The sequence below is a fragment of the Melitaea cinxia genome, chromosome 3 (genome assembly GCF_905220565.1).
Source record: "Melitaea cinxia chromosome 3, ilMelCinx1.1, whole genome shotgun sequence".
NCBI classification, from domain to species: domain Eukaryota; kingdom Metazoa; phylum Arthropoda; class Insecta; order Lepidoptera; family Nymphalidae; genus Melitaea; species Melitaea cinxia.
The window spans coordinates 15,258,420-15,280,680 of NC_059396.1; the positions used below are offsets into that span (position 1 = coordinate 15,258,420).

At 31.5% G+C, this 22,261-nt stretch overlaps 1 protein-coding gene, 1 long non-coding RNA gene and 1 other non-coding gene across 3 annotated transcripts in view; 1 reads left to right on the top strand and 2 right to left on the bottom strand.

Moving 5' to 3' along the window:
* The window catches only part of LOC123669584 (whirlin), a 99,373-nt gene that overhangs the window by 36,726 nt on the left and 40,386 nt on the right, over positions 1–22,261 (bottom strand). The window contains exons 8-14 of the mRNA XM_045603184.1: positions 21,280–21,446; positions 19,560–19,743; positions 14,110–14,217; positions 12,073–12,129; positions 11,108–11,199; positions 10,453–10,519; positions 1,731–1,832 (exon numbers count right to left, since the gene is read on the bottom strand). Of these exons, the coding sequence (XP_045459140.1) occupies positions 1,731–1,832; positions 10,453–10,519; positions 11,108–11,199; positions 12,073–12,129; positions 14,110–14,217; positions 19,560–19,743; positions 21,280–21,446 (777 nt within the window). The remainder of the gene's footprint in view (positions 1–1,730; positions 1,833–10,452; positions 10,520–11,107; positions 11,200–12,072; positions 12,130–14,109; positions 14,218–19,559; positions 19,744–21,279; positions 21,447–22,261) is intronic.
* LOC123669586 overlaps positions 1–22,261 on the top strand; it is a 68,573-nt gene that overhangs the window by 14,000 nt on the left and 32,312 nt on the right. The gene's annotated exons all lie outside the window — the stretch shown is intronic.
* Positions 9,346–9,417, bottom strand: Trnap-cgg. Its single transcript has one exon. It is a non-coding gene; the product is annotated as a tRNA-Pro (tRNA).

A 22,261-nucleotide genomic window follows, 5' to 3' on the forward strand; every position in this document is an offset into this window, starting at 1 on the left:
ATTATGATTATTATAAGTAAGTATCTATGTTTTGTGATTATGAGTATTATAAGTATGTATATTTTGTGAAGGTTTTTCAAAGATTATCCATGCCAGATCACATCAAAAATTAAAGGTATTTTTTTCAATTATTTTTAAATAATTATGGAAAGCATTACAGCTTCAAATACTTCCAATAAGCTTAATTTTTTTATTTGTAATGAAATATATAACAATTTAAACTGATGCTATTGAATATATCTGACTTAAATTAAAAGTTATATAGTTTGTAAGACTGATAAATTAATATTAAATTATAATAAGACTAGTTTTATAAACTTACAGTAAAATAAATATTTTGAATACTTTCATTTTTATTTTCCTTTTTCCCATAGTCTATATGTATACTTAAATCCTCTTTTCATGTAACGTGATCAAAGATTACATGTAAAATAAACATGTTATGTTTTTTTTTAAATTCTACATATAAAGTGTAATTATTTATTTTTATGGTGATAAAGAAAACGCGTTTCTTTACGTAAATTATCAATTTATTTCTAAGTTTCAGGTAACAATTATTTAAAAAAAACTGTTTTTTTTTTGTTTTAATAAACATAGAGTAGCTTGTTTTCAAATCCGTTTTTTCTTAGATACAGTCATATCTTTTACTCAAATAAAATATATGAATAATAACGAAACTTGATATACCTTTTATAAGGAAGGTCAAACGAACTCAGTAGTAAAAAGTGAACGTCGTCTTAACCAATTTTATTGGCTACACTAAGCAGAAAACTATAAATAAACATGTTTTTAGATACAACAGTTAATCTAACTAATGAAGGATGTTTGTCGACTCAAATTTAAAATAGGAAACAGGAGAAAAACTGAAAAGCAGAAAAAGTTTTTGATAGCTTTTTCAAAATAAAAATCACATTTGTAATCAGCGCTTATTCGGAATGTGATTTACTAGGAATGTAAACCTCGTAAAAAAAATTTTCAACAGTTAAAAAAAGCCCCACTTAAATGAATCATAATATAATGTTACGTAAGAGATATGTTTTTTTTTATGTGTGGGTCAAAAGGTATTATTTATTTCAAAATTAAACATAAGTGTCCTTACGCTTCCATTCTTTTACATTTTCATTGAATCTATCCTGGTCATAACATCCCTACGTATACAAACTTTTACAAGTAGAACAATTTTTTTTTTTCAATTCAGCGTTTTAGCCATGGTATTTTTCCGATTAGAAAAAAAACCGCAAATGGATGCAGAGATGAATTAGGTAACAGTGGTATATAGAACTTCTGGAAATGAGAGTGAATGTTAGATAGCTGGCTCAACGCCAGCGAATTTATACATACTGTCGACCACATAGGTGACGCTTATTCGTGATAAATTATAAGATTTGTGTTCACTTAACAACTGTATTTTAAGTGGTAACATAAAAAATCTCGTTCCAAACAAAGTAAATCATAAAATACATTTTTAAGAAGTGACATCTTACTTTAATAACCGGAATATTAATTAATAATCATATTTCTGTGTACTGTTATTTAAACACTTTCTAAGACAATTTTATTACAAGACGTGAGTTACCAATAAATATACCGTTTTTTTTAGTTACATCTACCTCTAAACGGTAAAATATGTACGCACATGCTTTTATCCATAACAGATAATAAAAATAATGATAACTCTGATTTCATAATAATAACACGATTATTAGAATGTAATAAACATCTTTACTTACAGTATCGTCGTAATGTTGCGTGTGTAGGGCTGTTGTGCTGCCCTCCCTCGAATTACATGGCGATGAGTGTCGTCTAGAACGTCCACCCTCCTCCTCGAACTCCTGGGACATCACCAACAATGAAAAATAAAAATAACATTCGTAATATTCTTTAATTGAACAAAATTATAAATCTTAACAATAACACGTGCATTCACATGACATCAGAAACACGTTACATGCAGGAAAGAAAATTAATAAGCACTCAAGGATAAAGACGATATTAAGAAGTTTACAATTACTTAGTCGTAGGTGTCCTAAGAGCATTAATTGCAACTATTCTTCAACAAGAACGATAAAGATCATAAAATATGAAGCAAAGTGTGGGGCAGCGGGAGACCGCGATCAGACTGAAGGGCGAGGGATGATCAAGAGTCTCCACGATTCGATTGATTTTCGCTGCTATTTTTGCATGACATAGTTTAGAATCAGCTAGATAGCTACTGTCTGAAATAAAGCATAAATGGTTGATAATTAATAAAAATATTTCAAAATCATTCTTGAAAATCTATTTAGAAAAATCACTATTATAAGTGATTCATTTAAATATAAATAAAAGAAGAAAAGCTGCCACTTGATACTTATTCCTTTCTTCGTTACTATAAAGAGGTCAAAAATGTATAATAACCAGCTCCTCTTAAAGATTGAAAAACAGCTCTCATCAATATTAAGAGCTTATAGAATCATTGATGATTTCGCAATTTAGGTATAAGGCTTTCTTTGTAGATTTTTTCGTACTGTTTTTAAATAAGTAGGTACTTGACTTTTAACGTATTTTTAGTAACCTATTCTTTATTTATTTGTTTCAAACAATGTTACACTATCTTTAAATCAAACAAATAAATAATATGTTGCTAAAAATATGTTAAAAATGTATATTAAAAAGACATTGAGCAAGAGCTTACAATTAAAAAGCAATATTTAAATAAGTTCGTATAAATCGACAGCTACACAACAACGACCGTAAACTTGGTAACTAAAGACTCAGTTATCAATTCTATTCCCAATTCTATGACTCATGTAATGAACAAATTATATGCAACTATAATTTAATAATACAAATATGTATATTATACAAATTATGTATATTATTGAATCCGAGAATACCTTTTATAACTTTAACTTAACAGATCGCAAACATAGTTATGGTCAGATCGTGTATAATATTAATCTGAGACATTGGACATACATGAATGGAAGTTCGCTACTTCGAGTATATGTAAATGTTGAAACTTTGTTTACATAGAGATCTGTGTATTCTCACCCTTGGCTCTATAAAAACAAACTCAACGTTACTATCTTATACCTTAAAATGCCATTTTGTTTTTGTAATATTTAAGATTTTAATAAGAATTATGCGAAGAAATTAAAAATTTGATTTATATAATCTGGAAATATTTGAAAACAGAATCGTGTGTGCTCGTTAATTGACTTCATATTTTAATTATTTATTATATTTTGTAATTCATAGATACGGTTTACTACAGAACTTTTCCTTGTATTTATTAAAGCTGTAAAACAAGGTATTATTTTTTTTAATTTTTAAGTTTTAAAAACTCCTAATGTATCTTAAAAACTTTTTTTATATTTAACACAACTACAATGACTATGACAAAAGTACTAAATAAGAATGTATAAAAGAAGCTGAACAAATTTAATGATTTTGCTTAATATATTGGTGATTTAAAATAATAAATTAAAATTCATATGTATCATTTTATATTCTACTTATTTATTATGGTGCAATGCTGATACTGAATATACATATATTTTACATTTTAATGTAAAATAAATATTTGCAATTTAAGCGCAAACAATGTGTTTATTTACGACATGACATTAGAAACCTCTAAAACGATCAGTGTTCCTTTACTATATTATAACCTTCCTCTAGAATCACTCTATTTACTGAAGAAAACCGTTGAGTAGTTCTAAAGATCTAAGAATACAGACAGTGGGAAGCGACTTTGTTTGACTATGTAGTGATTTATCGAGTCATTATAACTTTATCTTTCACAATTTATTAGGAATGCTCAATTGCTTCTCTCTTATGTGAAGGCGCTTGACATCTCTATTGAGCTTTAGAAGTAAATTGAAATGTAACTTAGAATGGATTTATTACCATTTTTTACATCTGATACTATATGAATCATTGTTCTTGGTTTTTGTTTACAATACTGGAAATATGATAAAATTGTTTGTTAGTGAACTAATGCTATTTATATCAAAAGATAAAAACAAATAACAATTGCCTTGTGTATTATGTGTATATAGAACAATAAAATGATACACAAGTAGTAATGAGACGGCTTACTTGAGAACAATAAAAACAGTCGTATTCATAACAAAACACTTCTATTATTTTCGAATTGTGCGGTTGGTTGGTAATAATTTTGTTAATTATGCCTTTATTAAAAACTTTTTTCTTGAGCGAATACGTGGAATAGCAAGGCATACCTTTGCCATAGCATGTATATCCAGCGGTATGTAGTCGCGGAAGGCGACGCGACGCCGACGTCGCGACATGCTGTCCGACCGGTCGTACAGCGTCCCGTGAACTGACGTTTCAGCACCCCATAACGCTGAATTACGCGCATACAAAAAATTCCCGCGCATATGCCATAATTTTACAATTGACTCGTGAAGAATATGAGAACATTTTCCGGGTCTATTTATGTCTAGTAACAATATTCTTCGAGGAAAACTATTATGTACGATTTAGAAAATTGAATATTTGCTTCGAAAATTGGATCAGACAGCGCAAATCGAGGTGAAGCATTTTCAATGATTTCACCCAATTCTGTTTCTGTTATTGAACAGACGCAACGCATTTGAAAGATATTACTTTTACATTGTAAAATTGAAAAAGGGAAAAAATTAAAATTTAAAAACTACTCGTTATACCGGAGCTTTGCACTTATGACATAAACTGTTTTTAACCCGGAGCTGTACGTTAATTTGAGGCTTTAGAATACATTTTTTAAAACTTGTATGATTAATTAATCTTATTTTTCTTTTTATCTCATTAAATAAAAGTGGAAAAACTGTTAGCGTTAAAAATAGAAAAATATTAGAAAAACTGAACATTGTTTTCACATAATCCTAAAATCTTCTTAGTAATAACGTATAAAATATCTTTTAGATTTATTAGTAACTAGAAGTACCTACAATTAATTAAGAGCAACAATAAAGTTATAAATTGTTCTTATTACATGAATTGTTGTCTATAAAAGTTGCGATTTTGCGTAATCACAAAATTGGGAGCATAGCTGTTTAAGTAGTGTCACTTTTCTTCAGAATACTTGAATTGTGTCAATACTTTAATAAATGTAAGTTATTTATTTGTTCGCAATATTTTTTTACTAAGCGTGTGGACTAAACTAACAAACAATAAGTAGAATCATTAATTGAAGTCAACTAGATTGATCTATTAATTAATACAATTTAGAAATTGAAACTACTCTTCAAGAAGGTCGATAATTCTACAAAAACATGCTTTAAAAAGCAAACACAAGCTCAAACTTTGTAGTCATTAAACTGCTAACACGAAATGTAGCGTAAATCAAAAGAAGTAAAAGCAAGAGGTTAGTCTCGGTAAATACTAGTGTGAAGTAATTCCATTAAAAGAATCTTTTGTTCTGAAGAAAAAGGGTAATGGGCTATTAGTTTAACATTCCGCTAGGTTCGTTGCCCTTTCAATAAGGGAGTAAGCCCACTTATCTTAATGATATATCAAGGTTCACGTGGCAGAGCTTTGACTCTGTGACGTAACTTTAATGTTTAAGCTGCGATTAAAAACAAATATCATCTGATTATTTTTCTGAGTTTGGATTCTCAGCCGCACCGAATAATTTCCATTATGTCCTCTCCACTCCACATGATATTGGCGAAGTCATGTGTTATTGACACATTGAATCGACACAGCTAAAAGCCATACAACGAAGAATTGATTGAAAAATGAATATTAGGAAAAATATATAACTATTAATTTACTTTCTCTTAATTATGCTTTTTGTCTTTAAAAATAGATCACATATTCGTTATGAGTACATTTATTATTTATTTTCAGTTACTGTGGAAATTTTGTGAATACATTGTTGCATATATTTACGTCTACTTTTTACTTTGCTCTCAAGTAAATAATAATATCGCGCATAATTTATATGTTTTAAAAAAAAGAAAAATATAAATAAAAGGATCGTCTCGAACTGCAAAAATATGATTCTTAAAGAACAAATTATTGTATTTGTGGAAAATTGTACAAAGTATAAGTGCGTGTTTCGTTATCGCGTTGGTCAAGACTTGATTTTGCGTACTTGAAACTAACCCTTTTTCTATATCCGCCCTTTCATAACAATGAAGAATCACTTCAAACAACTTATAACGGCTTACAGGTTTGTAAGCAAGTATTTTTTACATTATTATATTATATATCTATACAAATAAATAAAATTAGAGTGTCTGTTTGTAATATTAAAATAGACGCTTTTTACTAAATGCGTATGGATATGGATATATACGGTACATATACCAAAATAACATTTTTTTATAATTTTTGTCTGTCTGTCTGTTTGTTCCGGCTAATCTCTGAAACGGCTGGACCAATTTTGACGAGACATTCACAGGCAGATAGCTGGTGTAATAAAGAGTAACTGAGGCTACTATTGTTTTTGAAATTAATTTTACAATTCTGCGAACTGAACAGTAACTTTTTGTTAGATTCCATGCGGACGAAGTCGCGGGCACAGTACTAATAAATTAATTTAAATGGTTTGTTCACCGCAATTGTTCTTTTGTGAGTGCTATAAACTTAATGTAGATATCGCTAAGTGTATAAAAGCGACACTTCTAAAGTCTAAAAAACCTTATGTCTTGTTTCTTTTTGTTGGTTTGAATTGCTTCCTAAACTTTTTTTTTGTACGATAGTCTACAGCTCATACATACTATTTCAGCTGGCTACGTATGGTCACGTATGGAGAATTTGCACCAATCTATTTTTGAATAATCATAAAAGCAGTTCTATTTAAAAAGTTTTAAGCCTCTTATATTTCTTTCAGTTTCGGGGTTGGCATATATATATGTGACACAAATAGATCACATATGAACTATCACAGGTAAGTTCTTTCCAGGGGTAGGTTAAGACATAATGTGCTTCCTTGCATAACTTATGTTCATTAAAAATTACTTTTAGCTGGCTTAAAATATAAAAAAAATATATTTCATGTTAAATCTCTACTACTCTGATTCTACATTTTATTATTCGTTATTTATCGATCGGCGCTAGTAATCGTAGCGGCGACAATATATGGTGGTGGTATTTATACTTCTATTAATAAAGTTGGATATTTTTATGATTCTTTATCACATCATCTACGATATATTTTTTTACATTATTGTTTCTCTCTTTTCCGTTTCAGATTACTAAACAAATATTCATATTCCTTGGGGACAGATCACCGCTGACAGCTACATATATTTATGAATAAGTATATGAATATGGATACGGTACATATGTATTAGCAATAGCACTAGCAAAAATCAAAAGCAAACGAAACAAAACCTTATAAACCTTATTGCTTTGACTGGACATCAACGTCCGAAAAGTGGAAAAATGTACTGGAAATAAAACATATAAGATATAGGAAGACCGTCAAGGTCGTATCATCCCCACGTCCAAACTTTTATAAGCAGTTCAGAACAATGATATGAATTCACGAATACAACTTCAGTCAGTCATAACTTAATACGCGATATTTTAAAAATAATATAGGTAGGTATACTTTTACAATGTAAAGTTTTGAAAAAGAAAGAACGTTTTGAAATTTCCTTGATAAAAAGATAAAATAAGTAAAATAACCTTAAAAGTAGAGAAGAAATATTAAATATTTTAGAAAGACAAAGGCGAAAGTAACAGTAGGTTTCGGACCTTTGAATAACAAATTTAAGCTGAATCCCTTAAACAATTTACGATAAGAATGTCAAACCTTGGAACTCATTTTTATAAAATCGGGCTTTAACCATTTAGACCAAAATTAAGTAAATATTTAAGGATTAAAGTTAAAAACTTGAAAAAGTAGATCTTGGGAATGTATTAGCTCGAAGACTAATTCCCACTAATGTAGTAATAAAATATTTTTATGTTTTGTAACCATAATAAATACAAGATACTTATTTTTTTTATAAATGTAATGCTTTACATAACCTCGAATTGAATAACTACTCTTACGTTCTATGATTTGATATTTACTTTATTAAAAGCAAGTAAAATTGTTAACATTTAAGTTAATCTATGAAATAACGTTTGAGAAAGCATGATCCTGATCTTGTATTAATTGATGCCGTTTGCCGAATGTACTCATTTTGTTTAAAGGAAGACCTTTGACTACTAATTCTTTAATAATTCAAATTAAAAAAAAATAACAATAAAGCCTCATTACTTCAGCCTATTGCAGTCCACTACTGGACATAGACATACCGGTTTTCCGCAATCCTCATCCAGCCTACACCGGCAATCTTGCGTAGATTGTCAGTCAGTCCAGCGAGCCGGAAGACGTCAAGGACACGTCTGCTCCAATGGCATTTATTTATTTATTTTATTTATTCATATTAATTATAAAATATATTTATTTATATAAATAAATTTTATAACTATTGACGAGGTTCTGCAATTTGATTTTTTCTAGCACTTAAATCCACACTTCGATTAATTATATAAATTTCTGCTTTCATCATTCGGGTTTTATTTATTTTATAATTGTAAGTCAATTTGTACTGATCATTTGTGAGGAAGTAATAAATATATTCTTTAATTATTATTTATTTTATATAAAACTTTGTAGATTAATTTAAACGTAAATAGAGCTTTCGATGATGACTATGATGATATAAAAGGATATAAAAGTGAGTGAATTATATAAAAATGTATTTTGTCTATCGAAATATATTTTTAAATCTTGCTATTTTTATCCAAAGAAAGTTTCCATATTATTTTAATTATGCATTATATAAGCATAATTCACACTTATACATTAAAGGTAGTACAAAGAAAGGTATTTCAAATGAAGTGTACCTGTTATCTGAACTAATTAGATAACTGTATCTCAGAACAACAAAGTACTCCCTAATAACTACTACTAATACTTCTAATATTACTACTACTAATATTTTCATGTATGTCTTTCAATTGATATTCCAAGGACATTTCACTTTTATTGCATTGACCTATGCACTTGTATATTTTCGTTTTAAGCCCATTTACTGTTCATTTATAGCCACAGTAAATTATTACATACTAGCGGACCCGGCAGACGTTGTTCTGCCCGGAAAACAACTACTAAATTTAATTGTTTACATACCGATAGCAGCGCCACATACCGGGTCCAATTGAGATAAAAACTACCCTTCTCCCAAGTTGACCAAATTAAAAAAGCTTACAAAGTTTGAAAAATTTGCTTCAGTAGTTTCAGAGTTAATCGCCCACATACATCGTGACACGAAATTTTTATATACATAGATAAAGAAATACCACAAACAACGTAAAAGACAACAAAAAGAAGCAACAAAAACAAATTCATTCGGGCTCGTCCGGGATTTGAACCCGGGACCTCTCGCACCCGAAGCGAGAATCATACCCCTAGACCAACGAGCCGATACTGCAAATGTGTAAAATAAGAATCTATTTCAACAACTATATGCCACAGTTTTATGAAGTGGGTATTTTACAAACATTTCGTTTTTGCACGCTTTTCATTAGCTTCACCTGTATGTTTGTATGCTTGTAACTAACTCCTTTTTACTTAATTTTGACCCACTTCAAAAGTTCAGATTTCATTTAAACTTAGTAAACTTATCGAGGACCGATGACAATACACTAGTTTGATAAGAATATTGGATTATCCTAATTAGGAAAGTCAGGATAAATTATTTTTCTTTTTAGGTTGGTTTATTTAAAAAAGCGTGTTTTTTTAGTTACTTGTAACTATTATTACATTTTAATAAGTATAAATATATACATAGTTTATTCGTCATAAAAATGTGTAAATATCTATAAATTTTCCGAGCGGAAAGTTATTTTCATATATAGATAACTTCTAAAAAACTATTCTATTCTAATAGCCAAGAAAATGAGAAAAGAAGATATTTATTGGCCGCTATTACCGATTCAGATTGTTATCAATAGTGCCAATATAAAAACATGATATGTCTGCGAAGTAAATGTGAAAATTTTGCCAGATTTACCCCTTTTGTTTTGTACAAATGGAAATAACGGCCATACTTGTAAGTTCAGTGAAGTACTACATCTAGCCGTTATAAACTCATGCAAGAAACGTGAATCACAGAAGTTCAGTGGTCGTGCCGAGGTGCCACTCATCAACGTACAAGTATGTACTTAAAAACTTAAACGGAGAAAATTTTCAGGTACCAAGAGACCCAATTAGTATTAGTAGAAGTAAGAAAATAATAGCGGCGAGCGTCGTAGCGCTCGCGTAGTGACAATTTCTATAGAGATGTCGTACCCATATACATAATTGTTCTACTCGTAGTTAGAACAAAAATATATTTTTTTATGTTTTTTAACCGTTTTCGCGGGTAAGTGACACCCAGGACACTCAGAAAAGACATAGAGAAGTGAATGTGTCACAAGTAGAATGTTAGTAAGTGAAGGTAATTCTGGCAAAATCACCTCGGGTGGAGGGTCCAGCTCGTCGTCCGGCGGCGGCGGGTCCCCGGCGCGCCACACGCGCCCGCTCCTGCCCCACACAACATTGGTCACTCACCTCACGTCCAGCTTGTACAGACTATTACCTTGTACTATATCAAAATAAACAACAAGCATCCGTTCGAATATTTCTAATTCTGCCAAATATTTTATTTTCGTTTCACTAAACCTTTGTAACCCTCGAATCGATCGAAAAACATTAATTAATTTGAAAACTAAAAAAAAAAATTTATATGAAATTATCAAAAAAATATAAAACAATGAGACCGTAATCGCTATTGAATTGTTTTATTTAATCGCCGATTAAGTTTACGGGCAGTTAATTCAAAAGAGCCCTTACGGATGCAGAATAACCGTATAAAACCGCTGGTGACAATAAATGCGAACGTTTATACGGTGATAAAGCGAGAATCAATTTTCGTGCTAAGTACAAGTGAAGTATTGGCGTTAAGCCAGTAGCGGTTCTGGTACATGAAGATTGACATCTATAAAGGCTTTCTCTATATAATGTCGCAGTTTTTTTAAATAAAAGATAGTACATTCTATCGTGACATATTTTTCTAAAATCTGTAATAGAATTTTACGTGGTGTTTTAGCGTGCCTAAATATGTGGGGTCACCTGTAAGCTTGGTCGTGGGGTGGTAGGCCCAAGCCGGAGTCCTCGGAGGGCGAGCGGTGGTCGACAACCAGAGGTACTTCGGCCGGCACCTCCTACAAACAAAGCTTTACCACCTCACCCTAAATTTCTCTTTATGTATACTGTTTCTTTCATCATTTTCACATAAAAGAATTGTAATTACCCGTTAAATTATGTCATAATTTTATGTCATAACAATTATGTCGAATCATTATATTTCCAATTAGTTCGTTCGTATCGAAATTTGTTAAATTTTAAAAAGAATGTATTATGTAACCGTTTAGTAAACACAATATTTTTTTTAATAAATGGTATTCGGTGATGATGGATCTATGCTCTGCTTCTACATATTTAGTTAAAACATCTTTCGTCTATTGTTACGCAAAGCTACAATAACAGTATAATAACACAATCACACATCAATGTACGATTTATATGCAACAAAATGTAAATATCTAATACCATAAGGCTTAACGCAACACCTCAAACGCGATACGATGTTAACGGTCATTTTTGTTTCACATATGAGAGTTAATTTCCTATTAGCAAGTCACAGATAGAGTCCTGCGAGATATTTTAAGTCGATGAATATTAAAATTAAGAAATAGTTTGGTTTTTTTTTTTTATTAAACTTAGAAATCAATAATCACCAATTATTAATATGAGTAAATAATTGTTAAGCAAAAACCTTTTACGAAAAAGTTTAAAAGCTACGTAGCTTTTAATCTGTAGCTCTTATTCGTAGCTACGTAGCATTTATTTTAACACAGATTTTCTTCCAATAGTAACTATATATATATATATTGTTGGATTTAAAAGTGAAATTATTTTAGTTATATACATATATGTATATTATTATGTGTAAATGTTGACGCCATCACATCGTATCGCGTAATACACTGACATGCAACACATACATACAAACCATGTGTTTTTAAAGCACTTACCGGATCATGGAGTTCGTGCATAGTAGAAGAGGGCAGCATATGTCGCTCATTCCCTCGCTAAAAACAATATAAAAGATTTATGGCCTGTAAACGTTGACAGCACGGAATGGCAAGCAGTTTTACATATAGAAAAGAAATAATAATCCAAAAATAATAATATTCTGTCATCATTTGACTAGCGAACTCATGGGTTTTTTGCTATCTAATCTATCTAATCTACGTAAGATTGCCGGTGTAGGCTGGATGAGGATTGCGGAAGACCGGGATGTGTGGCGCGAACTTGGGGAGGCCTATGTCCAGCCGGCCTAGCATGCATACAACGAGATATCTCTTGACGAGAGAGAAAGATAATGTCTACATCGAGTATTTTCTCGATTACCCTAACATGCGCACTACGAGAGACAAAATTCTCTTCCGAAGACTTCGCCTTGTCGAGTAGAGAAACATTATCAACCATAATCACAACTGAATATCATTCTTATTTCTTATGTCGTAAAGTTGAATTTACAAGGTTATTGACCAATTTCAAACGAGTGACACATGTTTTATTTAAAAATGTTCTCGGCCTTTTGGCTAAGATAAAAAGTGTATATCTAATTTAAAAAACTCTAATATGGAAAATAAAACGGCGTAAGTAAATGAATTTAATTATATATGTAAAACAATATGCTCGTGTTGTGCTTTATATCTTGTCGCACATTAGATAATTGTAATTCTATCACGCATTGTTTGTTTGTTTTTTTTTTTTTTTAATTTTTAAAAATTTTTGAATTTTTGAATTTTTTTTTGATTATTGATTTTACTTTTATTCTATTTAATTTTATTTTTAGTTATTGATTTTTTTAATATAATTTTGTTTTGTTTTTTATTCTGAATGTTGTCTTGTCTTGTTGTACTAACCCAATATGGACTTATACTTTGGTCTAAAATAAAGTATTATTATTATTATTATTATTATTATTATTTAGAATAAGAAGCAACAGGGCGCAAATACGTTTTTTGTGTCATTATATGGCACACTTCACTCGACTTTTCGCATTTCCCGCTCTTCGTATACCGAAATTATATAATTATAATAGGGAAACGCCATGGTATACAAAAAATAGGCACCCGGTTTTATTTATTTTTTATTTATCGTCTTTCTCGTCGATAATATTGAAGACGAGAAGTTTCTCTTCCTAAAACGACAAAATTCGACAAAATTACGATGTCATGTTAGCTTCCGTAGAGATAAATATCACAGATCACTAAAATTTAATGATTATCTCTTCTTGACGTAACGAGAAGAGTATCGCGTGCCCGCATGTTAGCTACTGTAGACATAGAGAGATAATACGAGAAAAGGGGTCGACAAAATTTTGTCGTGGCGTGCATGCTAGGCCTGCAGCAGTGGACTGCGATAGGCTGAAGTATGTATTTGACTAGCGTGTTGGCGCAGTTTGTAGTGACCCTGCTTTCTGCTCCGAAGGTTGTGGGTTCGATTCCCACACCGAATCTGGGTGTAATATAAATACTTATTTATATATGTATTATTTATAAGTATGTTTATTTGAAAAAAATATATGTAGCTCTATACCAGTCGGCTGTTACCAATAACCTTACTTTAGGAACAGATGATCGTGTGTGTGTAGACATTTATTGTGTGTGTGGTCGATACAAAAAAAGTTTATTGCTAAATATTTATACGGACTTTCCTTGTTTTAGCACTCTTTAGGATATCAAAGTGAGATAAAACGCAGCTTGTTTACGTTCCGTATTGTTACAGTCCTCAGAAGCTTAGATCGTTCTATGAACTTTGTTGTCAATGTATAAACAGTGATCCTCATACACGTGTCTAACACACTAAAAGATTTTCTATCACTTGTGCACGCCCTTAAACACGTCGTTTTTAGGCAAGTCGAAGCATATCATATTTAAAGTTTATTTAAAAAAGTAATCTTCTCCAGTGATATCATAATTATTTATATGAAACTTGAATGTAAATACTTCTATTAAAAATAAAAACTTCGATTTCCACTACATAGTATAACATATTACCTTTAAGTGGTGATCTGCTGCATCCTCCGGTCGTCTGTAAACGAGCTCGTCGAACCGCGGCCTGTCTTCCGGAAGTAGAAACTCTCGGATTTCCGTTAGCAGCGAATACTGCGTACAATTTTTTTTGATTTAATATGCAATGAAGATTGAAAAGAAATTAGTTTTAAATTTATAAGATACATCGTAGCTTTACAATATTTTTTTCATTTTGGTCCTCCATTTCAATTAATATCAATTTTAAAGTACTCTCTTTCTACCTCTACGTAGGTACTCTCTACCTCGTATTGAAAATTTGTAATATAATTATACAATACAAATACAAATATTCTTTTTTTTTAAGAAAAAAAAATAACAAAAATAAGAAATATATATATAGTATATACTTGAACTAAAATAAATAAAACAGCATTTATTAAGATGGACAATACATAATATAATAATTATGTTAAAATAGTCTGAAACAGGAATTTTACGACGCGTTGTCGCAGCGGTCACAACGGGTTCGATCCCCGCTCACGACAGACAGATATTGGCCATATACATGTTTGTTGTCATCTGGGCGCTTGTTCTTGTATATTGTGTGTATTTCCGGACCCCCGACACAGGGGAAAATCCTCCTGGGGGCCGTTGAGTGTAAAGCATTAACTTTAACTGTATCTAATATCTTAATAAGATATTTTCAGCGTAAACACACATTTCTATATCTAAAAATATTCATATATATACTATTATATAAAATCATTGAGTCTTTTGCTTATTACGAAATCTCAAAAACCGCTGAACGCATACAAATAAAATTTAACAGCGAGGTAGTTTTTAATAGGCGTCCGCTTGACACTTGAAACTTGTCACGTAGGTGGTTTAAAATTAATAAACATCCGCTAAGAACGGATTTTGTACCAGGACTAGATTAAGGACTGAGAGCTCGAGTAAGTTTATATGAAACTCCTTCATTGTTTGTGATACCAGTTTGAAATTTTGCAAAAAGATATTTATTAGTTAGTAGACGTTCGTTATAAATTGATTTTTTGATAGGGCCGGACTAAGGGATCTAAGGGCTCTCGCACATTTGTATAAGAGTCTTTCAGTTTTTGTGCTACAGGTTTGAAATTTGGCAGAGCAATAGTTAACAGCTACCAGATAATCTACTAGGATCGAATTTCGCGACAAAACCACATTGAGTAGAAGGTCTCTCGAAAGAAGAGCTTGGTTACAGCTTACCTGATGGTAAGCGGTTACCGTAGCCTATAGACGCCTGCAACGACAGCAGCATCGCAAGTCTATTTCCAACCCTACCCCTGATCTTCAGCGGGGAACACACTTGAGAGTTTAGCTATGATCTTCTGTAAGGTTGAAGTACTTTTCCAGGCGGGCTCCTCCAGCTTTTGAGCAGGATATATGCTGCTGTACACTATCTCAATAAATCAACCTTATGAAGTGTAATCGAGAACGAGCTTTGCAAACAGCCTGATAGTTCTAGCGTACGAAAGATGAAACATAATGAAGAGGTCCTAAATAATAACAACAATAAATGCCGCACAATATGCAAGCACCGCCTGACCACGGCAAACATCTTTACGGCAAATACAAGTATACCATGTGTGGGAATCAAACCCGCAGCCGCCAGCGCTACAGACATAAAAGCCAATGCTGTGGCCATTGCGCTAACGTGTCGTTGTAATATAATGATTTTATTCTACTTTAGCCACTTTTTCTTATTTCTTTTCTTTTTAAATATTATCAATCATTACGCGAGTGAAGCTACCGGAAACTGCTAGTGGTCACATAAAAGAAAACCCTTTTGTTCATATAGACAAATAGTATTTTTCACATTTTTACTATCTTGTTTGAAATTGCCCTATTCTCCCAAACATTGAACGCAATAAAAAGAACAAAGGTTCACTATCCAACAAACAAACCCCCTGAGAATAAACACGTGGTGAGTGGAAAACTATGGCATAACCACTGGGAATTGATTCTCTCCATATCTTTATTTAAATTCCATTCCTGAATAAACATACAAATACTGAACCAATCAAATGAATATATTGAAGCGAGTACCCGAGACAGCCTGAGTGAAAATGCATAAGTAATTAAGTATTAAAGTAGGCTTAAAACTATCGATCCATTCCATCAGATCCATCCATGCAGGGGATTTTTCAGGGGAGATAAATAAATCTAGCTAGGATTCATTTTTAGAAAATGTCGTTTTATCCCAGTTTTTAGACAATGAAAAAATGGCTACAATATCGTTAGAATACGAAGGTAAATTTTGCCAATGTCAATAAAGTTGTAACCACGTTGAACCACGGTTCAAATCGTCAAATTTCCAGATCGATTACTATTTTTTCTTTTTTTTTTATCTAATTACACTCGTTATTTTTTATTTAAAAAGCCAATTCTTATTTTTTATTATAATGTCGCTAAAATCGAAAAATATTATTCATATTTTATCATTATTATTTTTTATTATTTTTTTTATTTTTGATTTTTTATATTTTTTACATTTTTTATTATTTTCAGTAAAAAAAAATATTATTCATATTTTAGAAATATGTAATTCGTATTTAAATATGATTTCCAAAAAACATGATTTACTAAAAATACCGAGCTAAACTCGGTCACCCAGGTACTACTAGATTTACAGGTGCAAATTACAACAGCATTTACCTTTGATTTTATTGTAATTGATTTTTGTGTAATAACAGGCAAAAAATATAAAAAGTTTCATTGAATGTTGAAATGTAAGACAAGGCGACTTCTTTTATATTTACTAGACTTTGGTTTTTATCTTCGCTGTTTGTTTGGTAATTGATTGATTATTATGTTTATTGTTTGGTAATTGAATATTGTTTACTAGCTTTCAAGAAGAGTTGTTGTTTGTGTTAATAAAACTTTATTGTAATGAACCAGTTTTAATTTTAATTTAAACATTAGACAGCTACAGTATTCAAAACAAATATACGATACAAAACATGACACTACGACTCATACAAACGTATACAGTCGCTATAATTTTTATTCTTAAAGACGGCGAAAACTCAGCACAGGTAAAACTGCAAGTAACATCTAGTTTACATAGATATTATAAAGCTAACGAGGTTTCTTTGTTTATTTGAACGTGCTAACGCATGGAAAATCTTGCGGCGGTGCTCGTTTATTATGAAAGATTTCATCTGCTAATACTGTAACGATAGTATGAGGTTTGATAGTTTGTGTGGATTTAATTAAATTTCGTGAACCGCTTCGCATATTTGTAAATTATTATAAAATTTGAATGGTACATTATTCCAGTGAACACAGAGTTTTATATATCATATATGTATGTATATTGTTATTACAAATACCAATTTAACCTGAGTGAAAGATTATAAAAGGGTATAGGGGTATTAATGATAACAACCGGAACCTGTGGCTTAGCGTGCTCTCCGAGGCACGGTGGAGAGATCCACAAGGACAGACATCTAAGCCGAAAAGAAATATTTGTACAAATACAAATATCCATCCCGAGCAGGAACCGAACCCGCAAGCCGTCGGTGTTTTGGGCGACTACTTGCACCACTACACCGGGGCGGTCGTTTTATCCTTTACCAAAAAATACTCTATTGAATTGTAAAAAATGTGACATTAACGCTAGAATTGTTCTCTACTAGTTAAGGTCAAGAGGCTTAGATATGTACAAGAGTCGACGTTTTAAGCAAACAAAGTCATCAGAAACAACAAATTTGTATTTAAAAAACTCAAAAGAATACAATATAAGAATTAACAGTACAAACATAAATTACATTAAATAGTAACAATAAATACACATCCACACATATTTGCTATATATTTATCTATAATCTCCTAAAGTCTCCTAAGGTTTGTGTAACACACGTAAAGTTTGTGTATATCGTGGTCTGGAAGTTTATGTTTGTGGTGTGTTTGAAAACTGATACAAAATCATCAGCGTACTGGCTGTCTTTGAGCGTGAGAATTATATTTACAACTTATTTAGTCAATAGGGGATCGGACAGTGATCGGATTAAAATCTATAATGCACTTAAATAATTAATAAACTGTTTTACGATTATTTATCGAATAATCTAATATATAAAATTCTCGTGTCGCGGTGTTTGTAGTTAAACTCCTCCGAAACGGCTTGACCGATTCTCATTAAATTTTGTGTGCATATTGCGGAGGTCTGAGAATCGAACAACATCTATTTTTCATACCCCTAAGTTACAAGTCAGGAGGGGGGGAAATAAGGGGGTTAATAATATATGTGGCAAAACAACGTTTGCTGGGTTAGCTAGTCTTATATAAAATTCTCGTGTCGCGGTGTTTGTAGTTAAATTCCTCCTAAACGGCTTGACCGATTCTCATGAAATTTTGTGTGCATATTATCCCCCTAAATGTTAAGGGTAGTCCACCCATAATTTTTTTTAATTTTTAGATAAATTATTTATTTTTTATTTTATTATGATTTAGCGTTGAAAAATATATACAACCCTAAATTTTCACCCTTCTACCACCAATCCCTATTTTTAAATAGCGTTTAGCGGCAAGACAACGTTTGCTGAGTCAGCTAGTAATTTAATATAATTCATTAAATATTTTTAAATGAAGAAATAAAATGTTGTTATTTACAATATTTTCAATCTGTGGTGAAACATCAACTTCAGTGCGTGACGTTACTTGTGGGATCAAGCATTGGCCGCGTTCCACTAAGTTTCCACAACGCCCGCATCATGTTTTCACCATGCCGCCATATTGCGAGCACACAGCTGACACCTGACACTTGACAGCACAGAAATATGCGTTCCACTTATGAAATTCGCTCACAAAGCCCGCGGCGTTTTTTACGTTTGTGGGACTGCAATTTCAGCGGTCGTGATCGATGGCATTGTGGGCGTTGGGTGGAACGCGCCCTTTGTTATTACCACAAATGACGTCACGCGCTCTCAGATGACGTAGCGTTGCGTTTTGGCGGTATTTTTAAACAAACAATATTAAAACATGATTTTGAGTACCCAAAAGGCTACAAATAAATACAATTTTATTTTTTATGGAAATAAATATTAATAAAGATGAATTTAAAACGCTTACTGAAAATTTGTCCGATTCCCTAATCTCTTAATTCAGATATTTTTGTTCAATTTGTAACCAAGATTTGCCATTAAAGCTAAAAAACATTATATTTTTTTACGGATATAACAAACATATCACAGATATGCAATACTGCAGGCTGTCAGATAATATAACAACCAAGAAACTTAAACTCATTATCACTTTTTAATAAGTGTTTATAAAAACAAGTGAAGATTTTACGTGCTTTTAGGCAGACCAAAAACCAACATTTTTATAACATAATCCATTAGGAATTGATATTAATTATAATTTCGCATCACCATACATTAACTTTCGTCAATTTTTATAAAATTTTATAAATTATATTATTAAAGACTCACCTTCTGTGGCGTATCTAAGAGATCTCTTAACACAGTTAAAAAGGCATCAGGAGTGAGTCGTCTCGACGCGTACTCCTCCATATAGTAAGCTAACGCTGGTATATCGCTCTGAGGAAGTAGCGACTTAGCTTTCTGTTCCACAGCGGTCGCCGCTGCTCCTCTTCGTTTACCCCAGCCGCTTATTCTATGAATAATATAAAAATAATCGTAATCGTAACGTAACACACAAACTTAATAAATAAAAATAATCAAATTAAACAAATCTCCGTACATGAGTATTTGCTTGCATTCGGATAGTTGTGAAGTGTTAACAAAACAAATGAAAACCTCTTACAAATCATTAATAGCTGTAAAATTACACAGTATACTTTTAAGACATCAGAAATGACAACCAGAAACAAGTTAACATACTTAGAAATTAGGTGTCGTATGTAGAGAAATAGAGTCTTATTATATCTTGCACCTACGCGTAGATAGTAATAAGTAATACCATTCCGTTTCTCATACAGTATATACAGACACCCTTAACACGACCTTACTATAATTAACAAGGCTTAGGCAACGTGTTACGTCTGTCTGGCATTCAATTCATTGTATCTGTATCGTACACATTCTTGTTGTGACTAATAGAATAATAGAGACGGATTAAATGTAGATGAATAGAATAGTTAGATTAGTTACATAACCCACTGACCTGACGAACATCGTACTGCCATTTTTTCGTATATATATATATATATATATATATATATATATATACATATATATCCTAACAATGTACTAACACAAATAACTGTGTGCAACAAATAATTTGCCATAGGGAGTCGGTAAAACAATCGCAGCTCAAAAGGTACCTACTTGTCAGGTCTCGAACAAATTTAAATGGGGCCATATGACAAGCACCAGCATCGATTGAAAAAGGAATCCTCAAAATTGGTCCAACAGTAAGAAGTTACACATAAAAAGTTGAATTAAGAACCGCCTCGTTTTTAGAAGTCTGTTGATTTTTTTAATCCTAATCGGTGCAGTCGTTCGAAAGTTACAGGCGTACATACATTTTGGTGATTCATTTTTATTTATATAAATGCATTTGGTAAAATTAATGAATAGGAGAGTAAATATTACTTTGATTATAATTATGAACATGAGAAGATCATGTTTTAGTTAGAGGAGAAGGCTACATACACCACCACCATAATTTTTATGATACAATTTTTACAAATACAAAACTGCAAACGACTAATTTTAATAAATCAAATAACAAACACAAACAAAACTATCAACCACGTTACACAATATACTCGTAGAATTATTAGATTTTCAAGTTTAATGTGTTTATATTGCTCTACAAAATTAAGCGATATAATTTGTTCAGTAGAATAATAAATTCTCGATACTGCTAGTTTATTAAATGAAATTCTAGTTCTAACACTGTAACTATACGAAACTTTGAAAATAACAGTAAATTAATTAAAAATAAATTAACATTTCTCTCGATAAACGAAATTACATTCCTGTTTTTTAACTGTTTTTTTTTTTCGTTTTATACAACGTTTATATTTTTTACTGTTCAAGAAAATAAAATTGTGAAATTTGAAAAAATAGTAAAGTAACTACTTACCTATACGTCACAAAGTATAATTGTTAAAACTTACTATATAGTACGAATATACTTCATGGTTATATTATATTTATTCGTTTCGTATTACACAATGCTTACCTAGGGGCGGCCTCCCTCTCTCCATACGCAGTACACGCGTGAGGCACTTTCCCCACATCCCGCACCAGCAGAGACATACGCTTGTGATACTTCAGCTGAGCGACCGCCTCATCATGAGTCACGTTCACAAATGATTGCCCATTCACTTCCAATATTTGATCGCCGACCTGATGGAAGACAATAACATACACCTTTTACGATGATTGAAGGTAGTCTTATTATGTTTATCAAAGAAGATCAGTTAAATATTGTCTAGATTAGTTAATATTCAATCGTTATCATTTTTGGTAAATATGACGAAAGTAAATGTTACTAAAAATATGCTCTAGCAGGATATTTTTAAATAATCGATCGCCATTTTTAGCATGAAAAGTTTGTAATAACATTCCACAAAGCGACGGCATATACTAAATCTACATAAAATACAAATGACGTTAATTTCTTGTTAAAACCTATTTTTAAACGTAGAAACAGTTCCGGAATTTCGTTATCTGTTGAACATATCTCAAGAGCTGTAAATCTTTTTGATACGAAAATCTAAACAAAATTCGAACCACATCGTTGAAAAATATTACAAGAAATAATAGAACCCGAGCGTGTTGTGGCCGACGGGGCGTTTCCGAAATCAACCGCTATAAATTTCCCCGAACATCGCCTTCACTTATAAAATATCGCCAATATCCTTCCAGAAACTACATACTTAGGTTATCGTATTCCGTTTGTGTTTACATTCTATTTTGTTAACGAATAAACAACTTATCAATATGTATTCCTAGTAATGTTTCTAAAAATTACAATTTAATACAAAAGCTCAATTATTGTTTTCTCTTATTCACATTAATTTGCACACAAAAATGTAGAAGTCAAAAACAATTGTAGACTATATGATACATAATTGTGTTAGCAGGCAAACGAAAAATAACTGACTTCAATTATATCGACAAGTAATACAACGTAGGTAGACAAAAAAGTTGTCGAGTAA